General features: G+C 35.8%; 1 protein-coding gene across 2 annotated transcripts in view; it reads left to right on the top strand.

Moving 5' to 3' along the window:
* CDK19 (cyclin dependent kinase 19) overlaps positions 1–18031 on the top strand; it is a 130465-nt gene that overhangs the window by 40008 nt on the left and 72426 nt on the right. For both annotated transcript variants that reach the window (XM_086482435.1, XM_086482436.1), the window contains exon 3: positions 12343–12453. In XM_086482435.1, the coding sequence (XP_086338561.1) occupies positions 12343–12453 (111 nt within the window). The remainder of the gene's footprint in view (positions 1–12342; positions 12454–18031) is intronic.

Consider the following 18031-nt stretch of genomic DNA (forward strand, 5'->3'; position numbering starts at 1 on the left):
ACAGTATACAAGAAACCTGACTGTAAATCTAAATCTAAATAATCTAAAACTTTTGCTGTTTTAAACAGACCCAAGTAACTGAAAGGAAGTTAAGAACCAAAACATACACTCATTCTCTCTTTCAGTCTGCAGGTGCATTTCTCACTTGGAGCGTGATACTAGACTCAATTTATACTTGCAACTGTAGGCTTGCCTATTAGCTTGTTTAACTAGGGGGAAGACATTAGAGGCAAGACATTAAAGCAGATCAGTTGAAGTACATCAAACTTTAATGGATGCTGTCGTTCAGAACTAAAGCAGCTTTAACTTGATTCCCATAAGGAACAGAGGTTTAATGTGCTTAATATGTTTTGAATTCATACCTCTGATTTGATTTAATTTTCCATTTAAAGACGACTTGAGCTATAAATTATATATCTAAACTCCTGCCTCCCACTCTGGAGTAAGTAGAATGAGTACATATGAAGAATAATCATTAGGTTTTATTTTATTTTTATTTTTCTCTCTCTTTAACTGTACAAAGGTAATTTTTTCTTTTAATCCTGAAATACTAAAATACATAGAATTTATGTCACATAGTACTGTCACTGAAAACGTAGTGCCATCTACAAGATTATGCTATTCCTTTGTGAAAAATTTACTATTTCTGTGATTCAGCATCATGGAAACAAGTCCTAACAGAATTGTATCCTGACTGGAGGTTGCTGTTGTGTTGCTAGATCAGCCAGGTCCAGATTAGGGCGTAGGTGCTCGATTTCATTTCTTAAGAGTTTCTCAGAGCATGGACTTCACGCTGACTTTTTAGGCTGACTGCAGGATAGCTGATACCTGATCTAGCATACAACCAGTGGATATGAAGTTGACACATCATTGATTATTTATTTTTTCCAAAGAGTTTTGAATCACAGGAGAGTGTTTGATTAATAATTCGTATTATGAGAAGAGTGTCTTTTTAATATACTCTTGGAAATTCTGAGTTGTTGTTAGACTGTTGCCTGATTATAGCGCTTGATTTATATTTGTGTGTATTTTTGTATCGGAGAAATAATTGTATGCAAGTTGAAGACTTGGATCTGACAGTACTCAGCAGCAGCATGTTCTTCAGCCTTGAGTGATACACCAAGTCCTTTACAAAGCAGGGATAGACTTAAACTCTGGAGTTGGATTCGTAACATTCATCATTCACACTTGAGAAGCTGTGTAGAATTTAGGTTACATAGTGTATGCAACATTTCTTGGCTCTTTCCAGAGCTGGGATGCTGCCTTTCAGGCTGCAGGGAGTCATCTCTATTTATTTGGAATGTTGTCTTGAAGTCTTACGTGCTTGAGCTGTGTCCTTCCAGGCACTGTGCCCTTTCCATTCAGCAGGTCAGAGCAGTGGAGAAGGCTGAAGCTGGGTTTGCCTCTTGGTGGGTGTGCTTTGGTTATTGAGCTGTCAAATTAAGAGGAGGTGGTGGCAGTCTTCCAGCGAATTTATTACAGAGCCATATCTGTTATATATCATCTGAGAGGACCCCTCACTGATTGAACTTTACAGGTGGTTTTGGCAAAGGTTTTGGATCTTGGATATAGATGCAAGAGGGCTGTTGAGCGGCTAAGCGTTGTCACACTTGATGTACTCTGAGTCTATGTGGAAGCAAACCCAGGAAATTTTCACATCATGTGATAGCAAAATTCAGGATCAAAATCAGAGGCACTTTTCTCTGAGTCCAATAGACGTATTTAGCAAGTTGGAAGTCTGGTCGTTATCACTAGTAGGAGATAAGAAGTTGTTGGATAGAAGCTTGTTCAAGATCTAGAATTTTTTTTTTTCATGGTAACTGTCAAGCAACTTGTATTATAATTTGTGTTGTGTAGTTTGTGATGTATAAACTGTGGAAAATGGAAGAGTATCACAGAAATGAAAATGTGATTTAGTAATAAAAACGTTAATCAAAAAGTCAGTTAAGTAGAGGAGATAAGTAAACTTTAGGAATAAAGGGTGGAAATAGGTTGTAAAAATATTTTCTATGGGAATTCTTTTCAGGATAGCATTGCAATCACTGCCCAATCCTTTCCATAGGTTAGAAATTTATTGCCTCTTGCGAGACACATCGCTATGATGCTATAATTAATTATGTTGAAGTTGGAAAAACATACTTTCTGGCCTTTCTTTTGCTATAACACTATTCCTCTTACTCTGGTTCATGTGACGTTTATCTTTCGGAAGTCTTTTTGAGAGGAAAACCTGCTTTGAAAAATGGATGATTGATCAGAATTGATGTCTAGTCTTGTTAGTTGTCCTTCTACAAGGGTTTTGGAAAACCTCAGTTGCTGTCACTGTTTATTCTCTTGTGAGATACAGTATAGTGCAAGAGCAAGGTGGTAACTGGTTGCCAGGAAATCAGGAAAGTGCAGAAATGTTGAAATAAGCACTGCAGGAGAAAACTAGTTGCAGTTTAAAAACCTAGACTGAATGGGTAGGTTTGGAATTGTGATGCTACTTCTGAATTTTAAAGATACGTTAGCGCAGCAGTTTGTCTCCCCCCTCCCGCCCCATTGTAAAGACTGTTCTAATACAGCTTTAGGTTTAAGAGTCGTTGTTAGTTTGGTGGGAAATTTCTTTATCTTCTCAGTAACAGAAGAAATTTCAAGTCAACTGAAAAATGAACTCAGGGTATCTTAAAATCTTCAGAAATGACAAACATTCCATATTGCTTTTTAGCAGGTTACTTTCTATGGGTGTTTTCAATTTAGTTGTTGCTGTTATCTGCGTGGATGAATGTTCTTTTATTGTAGGCCAAATAAGGAGAAAAATCTCTATTGAGAGAGACGGAGCTTAAACTTCTCTATACCTTTCAACGGGAGGAAAATGGTTATCATTACATCTCTGTCAGACTGACCAAATTTGACTACAGAGCTGCCTTTATCAGAACAGAGAGTATAGGCGTTGATCATCCTAAAGGAAATGAGATTTCCTTTAGGAAGATGCAGAAATTCAATAATAATGTAGATGTATTTTATAGAAAAGATATGAAAATAAATGATAAATTTAATATGTGTCCTGGAGCTAAGTTGATACTGTGTGATCTTAATGTCAGCATTTCCTTATAGAAATTAACAAAAAATTAACAATTTCTTAAAATTAACAGTTTTCTTGTTTTGGGAGTAATTTTCTTTCTGTTTAAAAGTCTATGCCATGGTATACCATATTGGTAACTAAGAAATTATAAGAATCATTATACTTGTATTTTTGATTATGTTCTTCAAGAAAAATGATGAAGTTACTTAATTTTCTGTTGCTAGCAAGCTCAAGAATTAAAAATGCAGTTACCCTAGTTTCTATTCCTTTATTTTAGTTAAAATGTAATACTTTTGGAAAGTCTTTTGCCAAGCTTTTGTTTCAGAATAATAATGTTATTTAGCAATGCCAGACCATTTTCAGTTTCCAAAATGAAAATATTTATATAATAAATACTTTCTTTATCCTTGCCATAGGAGGAAGGTGGGGCAGGTTTTTGTCCTCTTCCTGTCCTGACATTTGGCAATTTACCGGCTAGATTCTGTTCAGTATCTTTTCATTAATTATTTTTAAAAACATACTTTATCTTTCTCTTGTGGGAATTTTGGAGCCCTTACAGTTTGCGGACTGTGTGCTTTAGGGTGATCAAGTGTGAAGAAAGGAGAAGGTTGAAGGGCATGTAGAGGAGACTTGGAGGGACAATTCAATATGAAGGACTGCTTAGGATAAAACTGATGAAAATAGGGTGCTCACAGAGAAGAATTAGAGGGAAGAAGAGAGTCTGCTTGGACTCTGCTTTAAAATATTTTAGCTTCTTAATTTTAATTTGGAGTGTGCCTTGTAAACTGAGGCAGAACTCCTAGCAGTTCATGTAAGAATGGCAGTTGTTAATTTTGGGTGTTTCAGTCTGTCTCCCCTGCTTACTTTTGCATGCCAAAGGCTGTCCAGGACCAGTCTACAAAGAATACGTTCGTTGTGAAGCACAGGTTAAGCTGCCACTTAAACTTTCACCTTTCTTCTTAGGTTGTTTGGGCAGTTTCTTTTTTTGTGTGTGTATGTATATGTATCCATGTCCATTTTTATGTTGGCTACATCTTTTTGAGACCTCTAATACATGTGCAGCCACAGACAGCTTACAGCTGGAAGGATTGATAAATAAACCTCCATACCTGCTGAGTTTGAAGCTATTAGTAGGTAAAGACTTTTTTTTTTTTCCCCCACTTCAGTTACGTACTCTGTAAGTAGAATTTCTTCAACTAGAGAAAGGAATCCAAATTGGAAAATCCCAAGCTCAAGAATCAATTGGATCATTAAGCGAAGTTGAATTTTGAGTAGTTTTTTTAATGTGGTACAGTGTTTCAGTTCCCCTGTCTTTTCTCCTTCCTGATAACTTTGAGACCTGTAGCACAGTTAGGAAAGGATTGTTCTTACAAGTTTAATAAAATTAATAGCTGTCTGTTTTTATTTTTTGAGAGGCCCATATATATCTCCCTGAGGGAAAAGCTGCAGCATGAGCTTAATATGATAATAGGCGTCAGAGGGTCTATGTGGAAAGGATAATATTAATAACAAGGAGGAGAGGATCTAGTCTTGATTAATAACATCTAAATAAGTTAGAATTTTTAAAGAGCTTCTGAAGGAGTAAAATGATGATCTTTAGATTCCTTTAAAAACCACAGCTTCAATTTAAAACCAACTTCAGTGACCCTGTAAGCTTTGAGTATATTCATCACACAAGAGATGGCTTTTAAAATTTTACAATCTACAATTGCTTTTATCAGCCATCAGGCTTGTGCTTTGGTCGTTCCTTTGACTTCTTGTGATCCACATCTCTGCCTGTTAAAGGTTTTGGTTCTAACCTTGAAAACGGTTAAATGCATTACAGAGTGCATTTTCATCAAAGAAACTACCAAAGTTTGTTTAACTACATAGATCAAAAGACTGGAGTAAACTACGAGAAAGATAAGAACCCCTCTTAGATGAGATTTGCCTCAGAATAAATTTCTGAAGATGATTATGGGTTTTGTCATCACTAACACAGAAATATGTGTTTACTGCAAGTTTAACTAGTGTAAGTAGTGAGAGCAGTGTTTGTCTTCCTGTTTTCTCTGGTTTTTCTCAGGTTTCCTTCACAGCAAGATGAAAGTGTCTGTCCTCACCCTGCTTTTGTAGGTGGTAGCTACAAAGCATTATTCATCCTATGGTGAAAAAGTATTTCTGTGCAAGAGTAATTTCTTTGAGGAATGTACTGTCTGACTATTTTTAAATATGCTAAGCGCCTTCGTAATTGATCATGTTGTTTGCACTAGTAACAGCGTAACTCTCCTCCTTCTGTTTCGCAGAAGTTGTGTTTTTCTTTTGGGGGGTAAAAAGGCAGAACTTTCTATACCCCAAAAGAGCAAGAGACTTCCTAGTTGCTAGTCTACCACATGTAAAAGTTACTTGCATTATAAGGTGACAGACAATTTGTAGGCTAAGTTTAAAGAGTTTAAACCAAATTACTGTAGAAGGTGGTTGCCAATCAGTAAGTGATGTTTTTCATCTGCTGGAGAATAAGACCTCACCAAACCCTCCTTTCATGAAGGCTTCTGTAAAAGCACATACTACATAGATGTTGTATCACTGAATCTAGTGGCTGACTCTTACATCAAATTCATAGAGTAGTTTTTTTCCCAATGATGAACAAGCTGCAAATGAGATAAACTGTTTTCCCTGCCGTTGAGAAGCTATTCCTGAACCTTCCTGTTCGTCAGATGCCATCTTGCAGGGTAAATTTATCTTTTATCAGTTGTATCTGATTGTTGTTGAACCTTGATTGTCATTTAGCGTAATTATGTCTTTCATCTTTGGTGCTCATGCCTTTGTGTTATAGTGGATATCAGTCTTATTTCCTTCCAATAATTGTTCAGTTACAGTAATTGAGCAAGCTTTTTCTTCCCTGTTGAGAGACAGGTTGTTTACTCCTTTGGTCACCCTTTGCCTTTTTCAGGGTGAGTTTATCTTTGTGTGTGTGGGAAGGTGTTTGAGCATAGGTAAAGAAAACAGCATATAGTATTTTAAAAATATATCATGGAAGCCTTTTATGTATTGATATCAATACATCCCTTTCTCTCTTGTAAATATCTGAACTAGTATATCTAATATCAGAATTGCCCTCTTAATTTTCTTCATTGTTTTATAGTAATCCAGTTCTACCTTTTTGTCACCTGCACCTGATAACTTCTCAGTCTGTAGCAGAAATTCTTGATTAGTTTCTGAGTGCATGAATTCAGATTTTTGTGGTGTTAATTTCACCCCATTTCTATTACCCTTTGTGTACTCAGTCACAGAACAAAGTATCATAAAATATGATGTATTAATCACACTCTTTCATTGGGAATGCTACCTTTATTTAATTAGATAATTTCAATTTCATTCACACTTATGATTTTGGTGCTAAGATGGGTTTTATTAATAATCACATTACCTATTCTTTAGTAACTCTCCAAAGAGTTAGTATATGAGCTACTTTACCTTGAAATGTTTTCCATCACCAGCTGCCTTTTTAGGTAGTTTCTTGCTCATCTCAGACTTCTTCCAGTTGTCATCTTTTCCATCTGATGAAGTACCTAACGCTATTATAAAGTTGAAACTTGAACACAGATCTGCTTGTGTGGAAAATCAGTTACCAAAGAAGAAAATCAGGATAGTTTGTTTTAGCACATTTTTCTTTATATTCATTGTTTCCAAATGTTTGGGTTTTTTTGCATGCTTTGGATTAACAGTTTTGCACATGCCTTGTCTCCTTTCCCTGTCCACTTTGTAAATATATGTGCTGTATTTGCTAACCATGGTGCCACCTTTGAGTTCTGCTCGTATCTGACTTGTGCTGTTTTTGTTTTCTTAAACGTGAGGCATTTCCATTATGTGTGTGTTCATTCTTTTCATGATCAGTAGCATAGCTGTCATTAAAACCTGAGGTTAAATGTTTTAGATTTTTGTTTTTGTCTTTAAACTATATGATATCCCACTTTTACTTTCTTATTCTTGTGCTTGTGCACTTTCTCGTGCTCCTTCTCTGGCTAGACAATCTTTACTGTTTATTTTGACTTTCTATGCAAAGTCTAACTCAGCTTGACTGCTGACACTTTACATTTCCAGTGCTTCAAGCTTCTGTACCAATTCCGTTGCCAACTTAACTTTTTCTCAGGCATCAGAGACTTTCCCATCATGACCCCTCCCTTGCTATAAGAGATATTTACTTGTGAAGGAAATGTTCAGTGTCCCCTGTGAAAGAACTTACTTGTCAGACAGCAGAAGAAATTACTAGCAATTCTGCATAAAGCATGTAGCTGCCTGGAATCCTGCAAGCTGTTTCACACTATTTGGGCTATCCAAATGCAGCGTTTTAAAATTTGAGACCATGGCATCAACTAAGAATGGTGCTTGTACAATTCTCTTGCCCAGAAGAATAATTAAATGAAAAATAAATAAATCTAATATATTTGCAAGAAAGCCATTGTACAGGGCAAAGTTGCACAGATGTTGACAATTCAGAATGATGTCCTTCTCGATGACTTTCTGCCGAAACAGCATTGTATGCTGTTAGCAAGGAAGAAATGTACAGTAACTCACCTGAGAGACAGGTTTTTATTAGCACTTAGTGTAAGTTGGGTATAATGGAACTTAAGTGGTAGAGGAGCAATAAGCTAAAGTACTTTTAAAATATGATGCTGTGTTCACTTATTAATAAATTCTAGCACTTGCAGATCCTTTTTACATTGAGGTTATCTTGTAATAAATTCTTATCAGATGTGCTGGCATCTTTCAATTACTAGGGCAATATATTAATTTCTTCTTGCTAACTTTTAGACTTGCATTAACCAAGTCTCCAAACTAATTTACTTCTGCACAAGAGCTAAGAAAAATAGTAGTGGTATTATTTTTAATTTATCCATTTTGTATGTTTAAAGTTTATACAGCAATCTGTGGTGCAGAAAAACTGTAGACAATGTTTTACCATACCTCTGAAGTTGTCCTTTGGATTCTAGGTATGGCTAAAATGCATATTTGTGAAATGCGTTTAAGGTAATGAACAGACATACAACTATTTCAGAAAAAGGTACATTACTGTTAGATGTATGTGGCATGTGACAGCTAATAAAGGAACTAGTGGAAGGGCAAAACTGGCAGGTGAGCCATTAGACTAAGCTGAAGTCTTATCTAACTGTAGTCTTAAGACACTCCCCCCTGCCCCCCCCCCCCTTCTGCCCTGTATCTCCTATTTGGACATTATATTTAAAAATCAGTTATTGTGATCTCTTATTCAAAGAATTTTCTCAGCCTGCACAAAGGTAATAGGAACCCCCAGCCTTTCACAGCAAAAGCTGGCAGAAAAGCAAAAGTGGTAAATCTCACATGAGATGAGTTAGGTCTTTGTTTTCAAGATTAGGGTTAGCTGAAGAACTAGATGCTACTCTGGAATCCTTTAAAGCCATTCATACTTTTGAAACCATTTAAACAAATCTAATGACCACACAGTTAGGTGGTTGGTGTAGAAGTTAAATATTGACAAAATTCTAGTCAAACATAAAAGTCACTAGAGTAGGTAGTTGATACATCTGTGATGCAAGTAGCTTTAAATACATCCCCATGTTTTCATATTATCGGCCTCCACCTGTCTGCTTTAATGAAAATAGTGTTTCTGGTGTCTCTGATTTCCTTTTAGCTAAACCTTAGATCAATACTTGTCTTCAAACCACTTGTCTCAAATCTGCTGTCTCATGATTTCCATGGCTGTGCATTTGGTTTTGCCCTATGTTCCTTTCTGTTCACGTCTTTCCAGTGCTTTTTGAATGACTCCCCTCATCTCCGCTCTTTAGGTACCTGTGAGTAACAACAGTTTGGTCCCTGTGGTCACCCTCTCTTCTGCTGTCTGCCTGTAGGCGAGATTATTTTAGACATAAATCTGACCAACATTTCTGTTCATGACTCATGCTAGTCACTTGTACCCTAAGCTATAGTTTCTGATCTCGCCTAGTTGGTGTCTAGCACTGTTGAGAGCCCAGCATAGCTAGAGCAGAGCTCCTGTTCCTGACCCAGTGCACTGGACTTTAGCTGACATCTCCTTGGCCTGGTTCCTGCTGCGGAAGCACCGGCTACTGCAGCACCCCTAGTCTCGATGGTCAGAATGTAACAAAGCCTTTAAAACCGTTCGGGTTTGGATGTGCACCACTTTTTTCCACTTGCAGCTTTCTATTTCTAAAACTTCTTATGGCCCCTGTTGTGTTAGGGTTGTGGCTCAATAGAAGAAAGTTTAAAGGTCTTGTTTGCTAAAACTACAGAAGTACTTCCAAAATTGCTGTCCATGATAAGTGCTAAAATACTCGCTTAAGATAGACGAATGAGAATAACATACAATTTGAGTTGTCTTCCTCCTTAACAAATTTGTTCATCTGGTGGAGTACGGAATTGATAACACAAGAGCTTATTTAAATATTTGTAATAGTTACTTATCAGTATTTTCTGTTACACGCTGTTAGATGGAACAAGATTATTTGACAAGTTTTCAGTCTAGTTTTTAATATTGATCAACGTCTAAAGAACTACAGAATGAGTTTAAGTCATGGAATTGAGTCCATAAATGTTCAGTATAAATTACGACTATCTGCTTAAATATAATTATTAGAGTTGTGTTTTGGTAAGCATTCATGTGTCTGAAATGTTCTGGTTTGTAACTGCTCCTCCTGTGGCCCCTATAATTACGGTATTGGGAACAACTCAGCATCTTCTGTATTGCAACTTTAAAAATAACCTTATTGCTTTTAACATGTTCGTTTACAATATGGTTTAGAAATACTGCTAGCTTTTCCAAGCAGAGCAGACTTGAGAAGCAGGCAGGTAGAGAGTATATCTGTAACTGCATAAACAGAGTGGCTTAGTTTGGTGAGAGCTCTGGCCGTCTATGGCTGCAACTATAACCAGCCATCCAGTAGCAGAAGTATACAGCGCCAGAACTTTTTTGCAGAAACTGTTTGTTCACCTTACAGAGCTCTATTCTTCAGCTTCAGGTTAAATACAGGCATTCTCTGTTAGAAATTCGATACATATGGTATAAAACTAACTTGTTGATTCCTTCCTCACGCTTGCGTGTTTTTTACAAAATCGGTGTTTAAGATCATACCAGTAACAGTTTGATTCTATCATGTGAAGAATGCTGGGTTTGGGTTAAGGATCCTTCCGGTATCATCATGTTCAATCAAAGGAGGAGGACCACGCAGTAGGAGTAACTTACTCCTTGTAAATGAGTGTATGTTTTTGTTTTGGGTAAGAAATTTACCACTTTCTTGCATATGAAAGTATCCTTTTTCATGACTTGTGTGAGAAGCAGAGGGTTCAGGTTTCATTTATTAATCAGGCTGCTCCTGATGGATGGCAGCCACTGCTATGTACAGTTTCTCTCTGCAGACTGGCGTGAGCAGAGGTGTTTGAGAGCTGCAGAATATACACATTCCTGTCTCATTTTCATATCGCACCTTTCTGTTAATGCACAACACTTTAGGCATTCTTTCTATTCTTATGCGCTACATAATGTTTCTGTTAATGTGTTTATTATATGCTAGGATTTGATATGGAACTCATATTCTCTTTGGCTGTTTCTTACTGCAAAGTTTTACTTATTTTGAGAGAATGCTTTATTTCACCATTTATTTATTTAAAAAAATAATTTGCATTTATTTTATATTTTATATTGCTATTTCTGCCAACTTTAAGAAAAGATCTTTAAGAAAAATCTAACATCAATTAAAAAAACATAATGTGCCTACTGTAATGGGTTTTTCCTCCCCTTATTTAAAAATTGTCCTAAAATTAAAAGAACTCTTTATTAAAAAAAGAAAATAAAAAGAGCAGAGGTATCACATCAAATCCCTGGAAAATAATTTTCAAATTACTGAAGACAAGGTGTACAGCAACATCTCCTGATGTGTGTCAAAGAGACAATTTTAATCTCTAGGGTTTTGTTAGTTTACAATTCTGCAAGTCGTTACTATTTAAGTGACAAAATTATTTTAACTGTATCTTGTAAGTGATACCTGGGCCTGACTATTGATTAGTTCATTAGAGAGGCATTTCTTTCTTTTACAGCTAGAAATGCTTAGTGTTAGGGAGAGGAAGAAACAGAAAGAAAAATACTTCCTGCATGGTAGTAAAAGCATTTAAATTAGTTCATTTGCTGGAAAACTGGAATAGATTTCAGTAGTTGTAATATTCTGTAGAAGATTTCTTGTCTTGACAGGTATCTGTATAGCCAAAGGATAATACAATTTAAAATTAATCCTTTTCCTTTTTTTTTTTCCCCTTGAAGTAAACATCTTGAGTCTTTTTCTGTGAAAGGTGAAAAAAGGGAAGATTCATTTCTCCTAAATGTGCCTTGGAACCTACTCCGTTTACTATTTCGCTGTTATAAATTGGTTCTTGGCAATTTATACACTAGTGCCGCAGATGCAAGCAATTTTCAGATAAAACAGAAGTGATCAATCATTCTTGTGACTGCAGGATGAAGGAAAAAAAAAAAAAGTGGTTCCATGGAAATGATGTTTTTTGGAGTACTGCTTCCCAACTCCTCCCGAGACTGATTTAATCTGGCAGAAGGATGACTTCAGCGGCGGTGCCTGCTTTAATGTGCTGGCTAATTAGTCATGAGACCTGATTCTCTTTCTGGCAAGCAGTAAATAAGCTAGGGTTTATTTCTGGATTACAGGATAATAGTTAAAACAACCATTAGAAAAAATGGTTTTGGTAAACTTTTTTGAACACACCCTTATGTTCGGAGAACAACAACTTCATGGGCTTTGAGGCAAATGAGGCAGGGATCCAAGCAAAAGAAAATTATTGGTAATACTATAGTTATGTTGTGATCAAGAACTGTGTTGTCCACACAAAATACTGGATCAGGTGCACAAGCTTCGTTCTGTCATCCTCAAATCCTGATGTTCACCTTTGATAAGAGCACAGTTATGTTTGTGTGTAATAACATCTTTTATTTTAGGATGGAAGCTGAGGGCAAGTGGGATGAATAGGTGGGATGGGCAGCTGTGTGCTTGGTGTGGGACAAATAAAGGTAGCTAGTGATCGATGGTCAGCTGTGCTGGCAGAACAGCAACCCATGCCACAAAGGCTGTGTATATCCTAATTTTGACATTTTGAAGATAATGGGCTGAATCAGTGGCATCTTTTCTTCTAGAACCTGTGTTAGGATTACTCGTTTGCTATGTGTGCTAAGACCTGTTTTGTTTTTTGTTGTTGTGTTTGCTTTTCTTAATGAGCACAGAAGTAACAAAAGCTTCTCTGTTTCTCTGCAGCTTTTACGAGAGTTGAAGCACCCTAACGTGATTGCGTTGCAGAAGGTTTTCCTTTCTCACAGTGACAGAAAGGTTTGGCTGCTGTTTGATTATGCTGAACATGATTTGTGGGTAAGTACAGATTTCCCCAAGTGTTCGAGGTAGTGTAATATCAGCTTGTTCAAACTGATGTGTGTGTGGTGTACCTTCGTATAGCGCAGAGATGCATAAATTTCTTGCTCTGTAATTAAGGGTCTCACTGACATCCTGTTCTTTGTACGCTTTAAAACCTGCAAAAGGCTACATAGAATTTTTTAAGGTCAGATTTCAGTTTGAAGCTGAAAGAATTTTCCTACAAGCTTTGATTTGAATTAAAGCATTCCTAAAGTGAGACCTTCTAAAATGTTTTGGAATTGTATTTAGTATTTTTTTTCCTGCTGTTTTACCCACACACACAAGAAAAAAGGAGAGAGACTGCTTTACTGAGTCCTCTCACTGAGATACATTAGAAGTAGCCAACATGCAGTCATCTAATTCTAAACAGTGAATTTGTGACAATATGAGTGGAAAGAAAAATAAGAAAAAAAAGCCCTGCTAATTTGGCCTCCTGATGGACTATCACTACATGGAAGAGGAGTAGAGACTTACACATCTGTTTTTAAGTTTCTAGCAAAATGCGATATGATTTGATTTAATCTGTTGTAGAGGTGGGCATCAATGACATCATGAGTAGAACTCGGATACAAATATTCAAGCTTTACACCTATTGATAAGATGTGAGATGCTTGGACCTGGATTTGTGTTTAAACCCTAAAGTTATCAAACACTTACTAACTAAGAGTAATCAATATGTTTATAATTCCTTTGAAAATACTGGCAAGGAGAGGAAGTGGTAATATTAATTCCAGTATTACTTTTAAGGCTTCAGTAATATAGAAGTTGCTATTACTAATGGTAGTGAAAATTGCTCAATTTTTTTTGTACTTAGCTCTCAAGAGCTAATGAATATGTACTTGTAAATGGCACAAAATTGTAATCTGGAAGGAAAGTAAACTTAGACCATGCAAAAAGATACTTCTGGCTCAGAACAAGTAAAGTCATGGTATTTCATTTATGCTTAAAAAATATTTAATTTTATTTCTCTTACGGGGTATCAGCTTTGAATTTTAGAAGTTTTCTTCATCGAAGTTCAGTGTACACTGAGAGTTTGTGTATTTCTCACAACTGGTGACAGTGATGATGAATAGGAACGTAGCAGCTGAAACCCTGTATGAACAGAATTTATTTGTGTATCAAATGAGTTTACTCCACACAACCACAACAAACACATTTTACTGCTACATTGAATGGCATGTTTAAAACACCTTTTTTCTAACCTTTTACATTTGAATTTATTTCTGGTATGTGGTTTTTACACTACGTGGTGATTTTTCACATGATTTAACAGCTTTAGATAAAGAATCACTGCAGTCTAAAGTTCTTACCGCTCCTCACATCTGGCTGGGTATTGGTCATAATCTCAGTGAACTTAATTCTTTTCAATTATTAGAGACGGAAATGTTTGTTACACTAGTTATTTGGTGTGAACTGGTCTCCCACTTCCTAACTCTCTTAATTTTTTTTTCTACGGGGCATGCTACACAAGTCATTTCTCCTTTCCTGTATAATTGCCCATGTTTCCTTGCTTTTTAAGCCTTTGCCAGGAATTCTTTTTCCTCCCTTGCATAAAGTTAGCCATGTTCAAGGCACTCTTGGTTCTGGCTTAACCTTGGTCCTCATTTCCTTTACCGTCAGCACTTCCCAAGCATCGCTCTTAATTCCCCTTTTGTCTCTTTTGCTCACTCCCAACTTTGTGTCTTTTTCCACGCTGCCTCCTACACATGGAACAGCCTCCCAATTAACGTACGTAAAGATCCTTCACTATCCTCCTTCAAAAAACTCCTGAAAATCCACTTATTTTGTAACGCATTTCAGTAATAACAACCACTTGTCATTCTGTCTGTGTTGTGTTGTGTTTTTCGCATTTCCTGTGCTTTACAGCTTGTACCCTTTCAGCCCTTTGGGGTAGAAATCGTAGTAGGGGATTGGCACATTTTGTTACTGCTTAGCACCATGTGCCCCCCCAGCACTGCATAAAACCAAAATAAGTCTATTCATTGTGGGTATCAGTTTAGAAGGATATAAGTTTTGGAACTGTAGATGTGCTGTCACTAGAGATGTCGATTCCCAGAGACCAATGGTTTAAAATGTAGGTAGCTTAGAGTTACTTACCAAAATTTGTCTGTAAGTACAGGAATCGTCCTTCTGTTCAAAGCTGCCCAGCTTTAGTAAGTCCTATTGGCTTCAATGAGAAGAGTAAATGCTCATCGCTTGCAAACATCAGATTAATTAAAATCATTACATTTTTCAGCTTCTGTAGGGGAAACATTTGGCAAGAGATGAATGAGCTATGTTAGATGCTATCTTATTCTGTTCATTTTGTAATACTGGAAAAAAATTGTCCCGTTCCAATGAGGAAAAGTGATGGTGCCAATTAAGCTTATTAAAAAGTTCTTTTATGGTGAGCAAGAACTTTTTTTTTTTTTACTTTACTTTTAGTTCTCAAGGATTAGACTGCTCAAATCTGAAATTTGAGTATAGATAGCAGCATACTTTGTTGTAAATTCTGTTGATGCCATTACCAAGGGGTGAAGAAAGCTATGCTAATTTAAATACTTTTGACAGATATCAGTGACGACTTACTATGTTGTCCTTGCCTACAAACAGGTTCACTGTTCAGTAACTAAGCATATAATTTTTCATTCATCAACTCTCAAGTTGCATATACAAAACAATGCAAAGCCATTCATGAGATTACAATAAAGGATATCTGAGAATATAGAAATTCTTGTGACCAATTGATTTATAACTCTTGTTTACTTTAATTACCAAAATTCTTAGTGTAATCCACAGATGATTTCCTTATGATTTTTCTTGGCTATTAGTCTCTGTCAACTGGTAAAGTTCTTAAGATGTTGGATGTGCCACATGTGTTAATTTATAGTGTATTGTCTACACTGTCATCACTGCTTATATCTGCTCATGCTATGAAGTAAATGCAAGATTCTTTAGCTTGTACTTCAGTGTAAAAGGAGCATTTGACTCAACGATAAAAATATAATGTCCACAGATGCCATTGAATATCTCATACATTATAGGCCACGTACTTTCTTAATTCCTAGTAACTTGCTTCAGTTTCATGCTTTACATTCCAATTGCCTGAAACTTTCAGTTCAGATGTTCATAGCCACAGAACTAACCAACTGCTGTTCCTTCTCTTGGGAGGGACATTCCTTTTTCAATATCTACTTGTAAGGTCTTGGATGCTTTTAATCCAAATTGTATCCAGGTTTTCTGCCTTGATTAATTTATGTCGAAATAAATAAATGTAATTCAGTTAACACATAGCTTAGTTAATCTTAACTCCACGAGTGGAGTTGATACCATTTTTAAGTTACCTTTTTCAGTACTCAGTTAGAACTTCATGGTCTTAACAAAACTATGCATGAGTAAAATCTTTCCAAGAAAAAGTGTAATTCCTTCAGCAGATGGATGTATTTTTCCGCTATTCTAATTTTTGACCTTTTTTTAAAAAAAAAAAAAAAAAAATTGTTTTAAATGCATGTGGTTTTGCTGTTTTATCACTAAGGAATAACTTATTTTCCTATTCAACTTTTAGGTATATTCTTACTTTACCTTAGTCTTAAGTTGTATACTGCTGTCCAGAGCTTCCTATTTAAAGCTCATGCACTTTAAGAGATTATTCAAATTTATATTAAATATATTACATGCATGATGATTATTTAATAGAACTTTTAAGAAAAGTTTGATACAAATGAGATTTGCTCTGGAGGTGAATTCTGTTTGTTGTCAGTGTAGTTACTTTTAGCCATTGGAGAGGTTATGATACTTAAGAGTTCTTTTGCTCCCAGCTACTTTCCTATACTTTCACGGCATCAGACTTTTAGTATTGGAAATATTTATTTTCTAAAGCACACATTTTTGTTTTTAGTACTGCAGATAAGCACACATTTGATGCCTTTAAATACATAGTCTCTATTTTTTTTAAACAGGATTTTTGATTTTAAGCAACATTTTTATAACTTTTTTATATTCTGAATTGATAAGGTGTCCATTTCTCTAGCTATGGTACAGAGTTAGTACAGAGTTAATTCTCAGACTCGTGCATGTAACTTCAAAGCTTTAAGATCCCCTTTTCTGCAAATCTATGTCATAACTTAAATCAGAAGCTTCTGAAATTAATTTTTATCTCATTCTGAAAAACAGTGACATTTTTATGACAGTAAAATGTGTTGAATGTGTTTTATAGCCATAAAAACCATTGTTGGTTCTTAATAAGTGATTAAATGAATTATTAACTGTGGCTTGATAATATTGAATATAATGATACATTTACTATCCAAGACCAGCTAAACCATGATATGGGTATTTTGTAGGTTTGATTGACTGTTTCTCTCGTCATTAGATTCCAGTGATCCCTAACAACTAACTGCTTAGGAGCAGATACCACTGAGAAATGTGGAGTAAAATAAATCTTAAAATTGTTGTTGGTAATAATAAAAATATATGGATGGAGTGGCTTTGTATTTATATGAAATACTTTTTATGTATGTGTTCTACTTTTTAAAAATGTAGGATAGAAATTAAAAGCATAGCTGTGTGTACCTGAAAATAATCATCAAATAACGAAAAGGAGAAAATATTCTTCCTACATGTAAATTTCATAACACTAGCTGGGTCTCCCATGTACGAATAAATACACTTAATTTCAGCTAACAACATTTTGAATAATGCTCTTATATGCTAAATGAAGTTGTGAGGGTGTTACGTACTGATTTGAGCAATAAACCTGCACATTTGTTTAATCACATGAATGTTTTCTAACAGATCTGAGTTTTAAAGTATTCCTCAAATATGGTGTAATTGGTTATAATTCTTTCTTCCACTGGGCTTCAGTTCAGCTGTTAATCATGAGGATAACTGAGATGCTAGTTGATTATCAATATTTTTATATACGTGAAAATACTTTTCTCAGTGAAGCAGTTTTGGTTTTTTTTTCTTTTAATTTTCTATAGCCATGTGTGTGTGTTTTGTTTTAATTCAGTCCTGCTCCACTAGGTGATTTTTTATTTTTATTTTTTTTTTGGTGCAGTCTTCCCTGTTGTGTCCATATTTACCAACATGGGATTCTGCTAGCTGGCAGAAGAATGTAAGATTTGTTGGGGTTGAAGGGAGTGGGCTGGCACAGGTTTTGATTGTTTTAAAGTTGCAATTTTGATCATCAGCCATTGTTATACAAAGTCTTTATAATATGATTTATCCCTTCCAAATATAATGGATGAGGTCTTTTTGACACTAAAGTGATGGCTGGATTTCTCGCAGAAAGCAGTGCCATTCCTTGTCCATAGCTGTCTGTTCTGAGAATGCGCTCATCACTCACAAATCTTGCTGAGTTGTAGGGATTTGAGGGTAGTTTATGTGGGTTCATTTTCTGTGCCACAAAGCGTGAGACTTGGAGGAAACAACAGGTAGGAACAAACCTCAAAAACAGAGGCAAGGGTGCAAAAGCATAAAGTGTCTGAAGAATGAATATGAATACTGAATGTTTCAGATATTTACTGAAAAAGATAGCTGAATTCTGGTGGGGTTT

Source organism: Leptosomus discolor, chromosome 2, assembly GCF_034619465.1.
Source record: "Leptosomus discolor isolate bLepDis1 chromosome 2, bLepDis1.hap2, whole genome shotgun sequence".
NCBI lineage: Eukaryota > Metazoa > Chordata > Aves > Leptosomiformes > Leptosomidae > Leptosomus > Leptosomus discolor.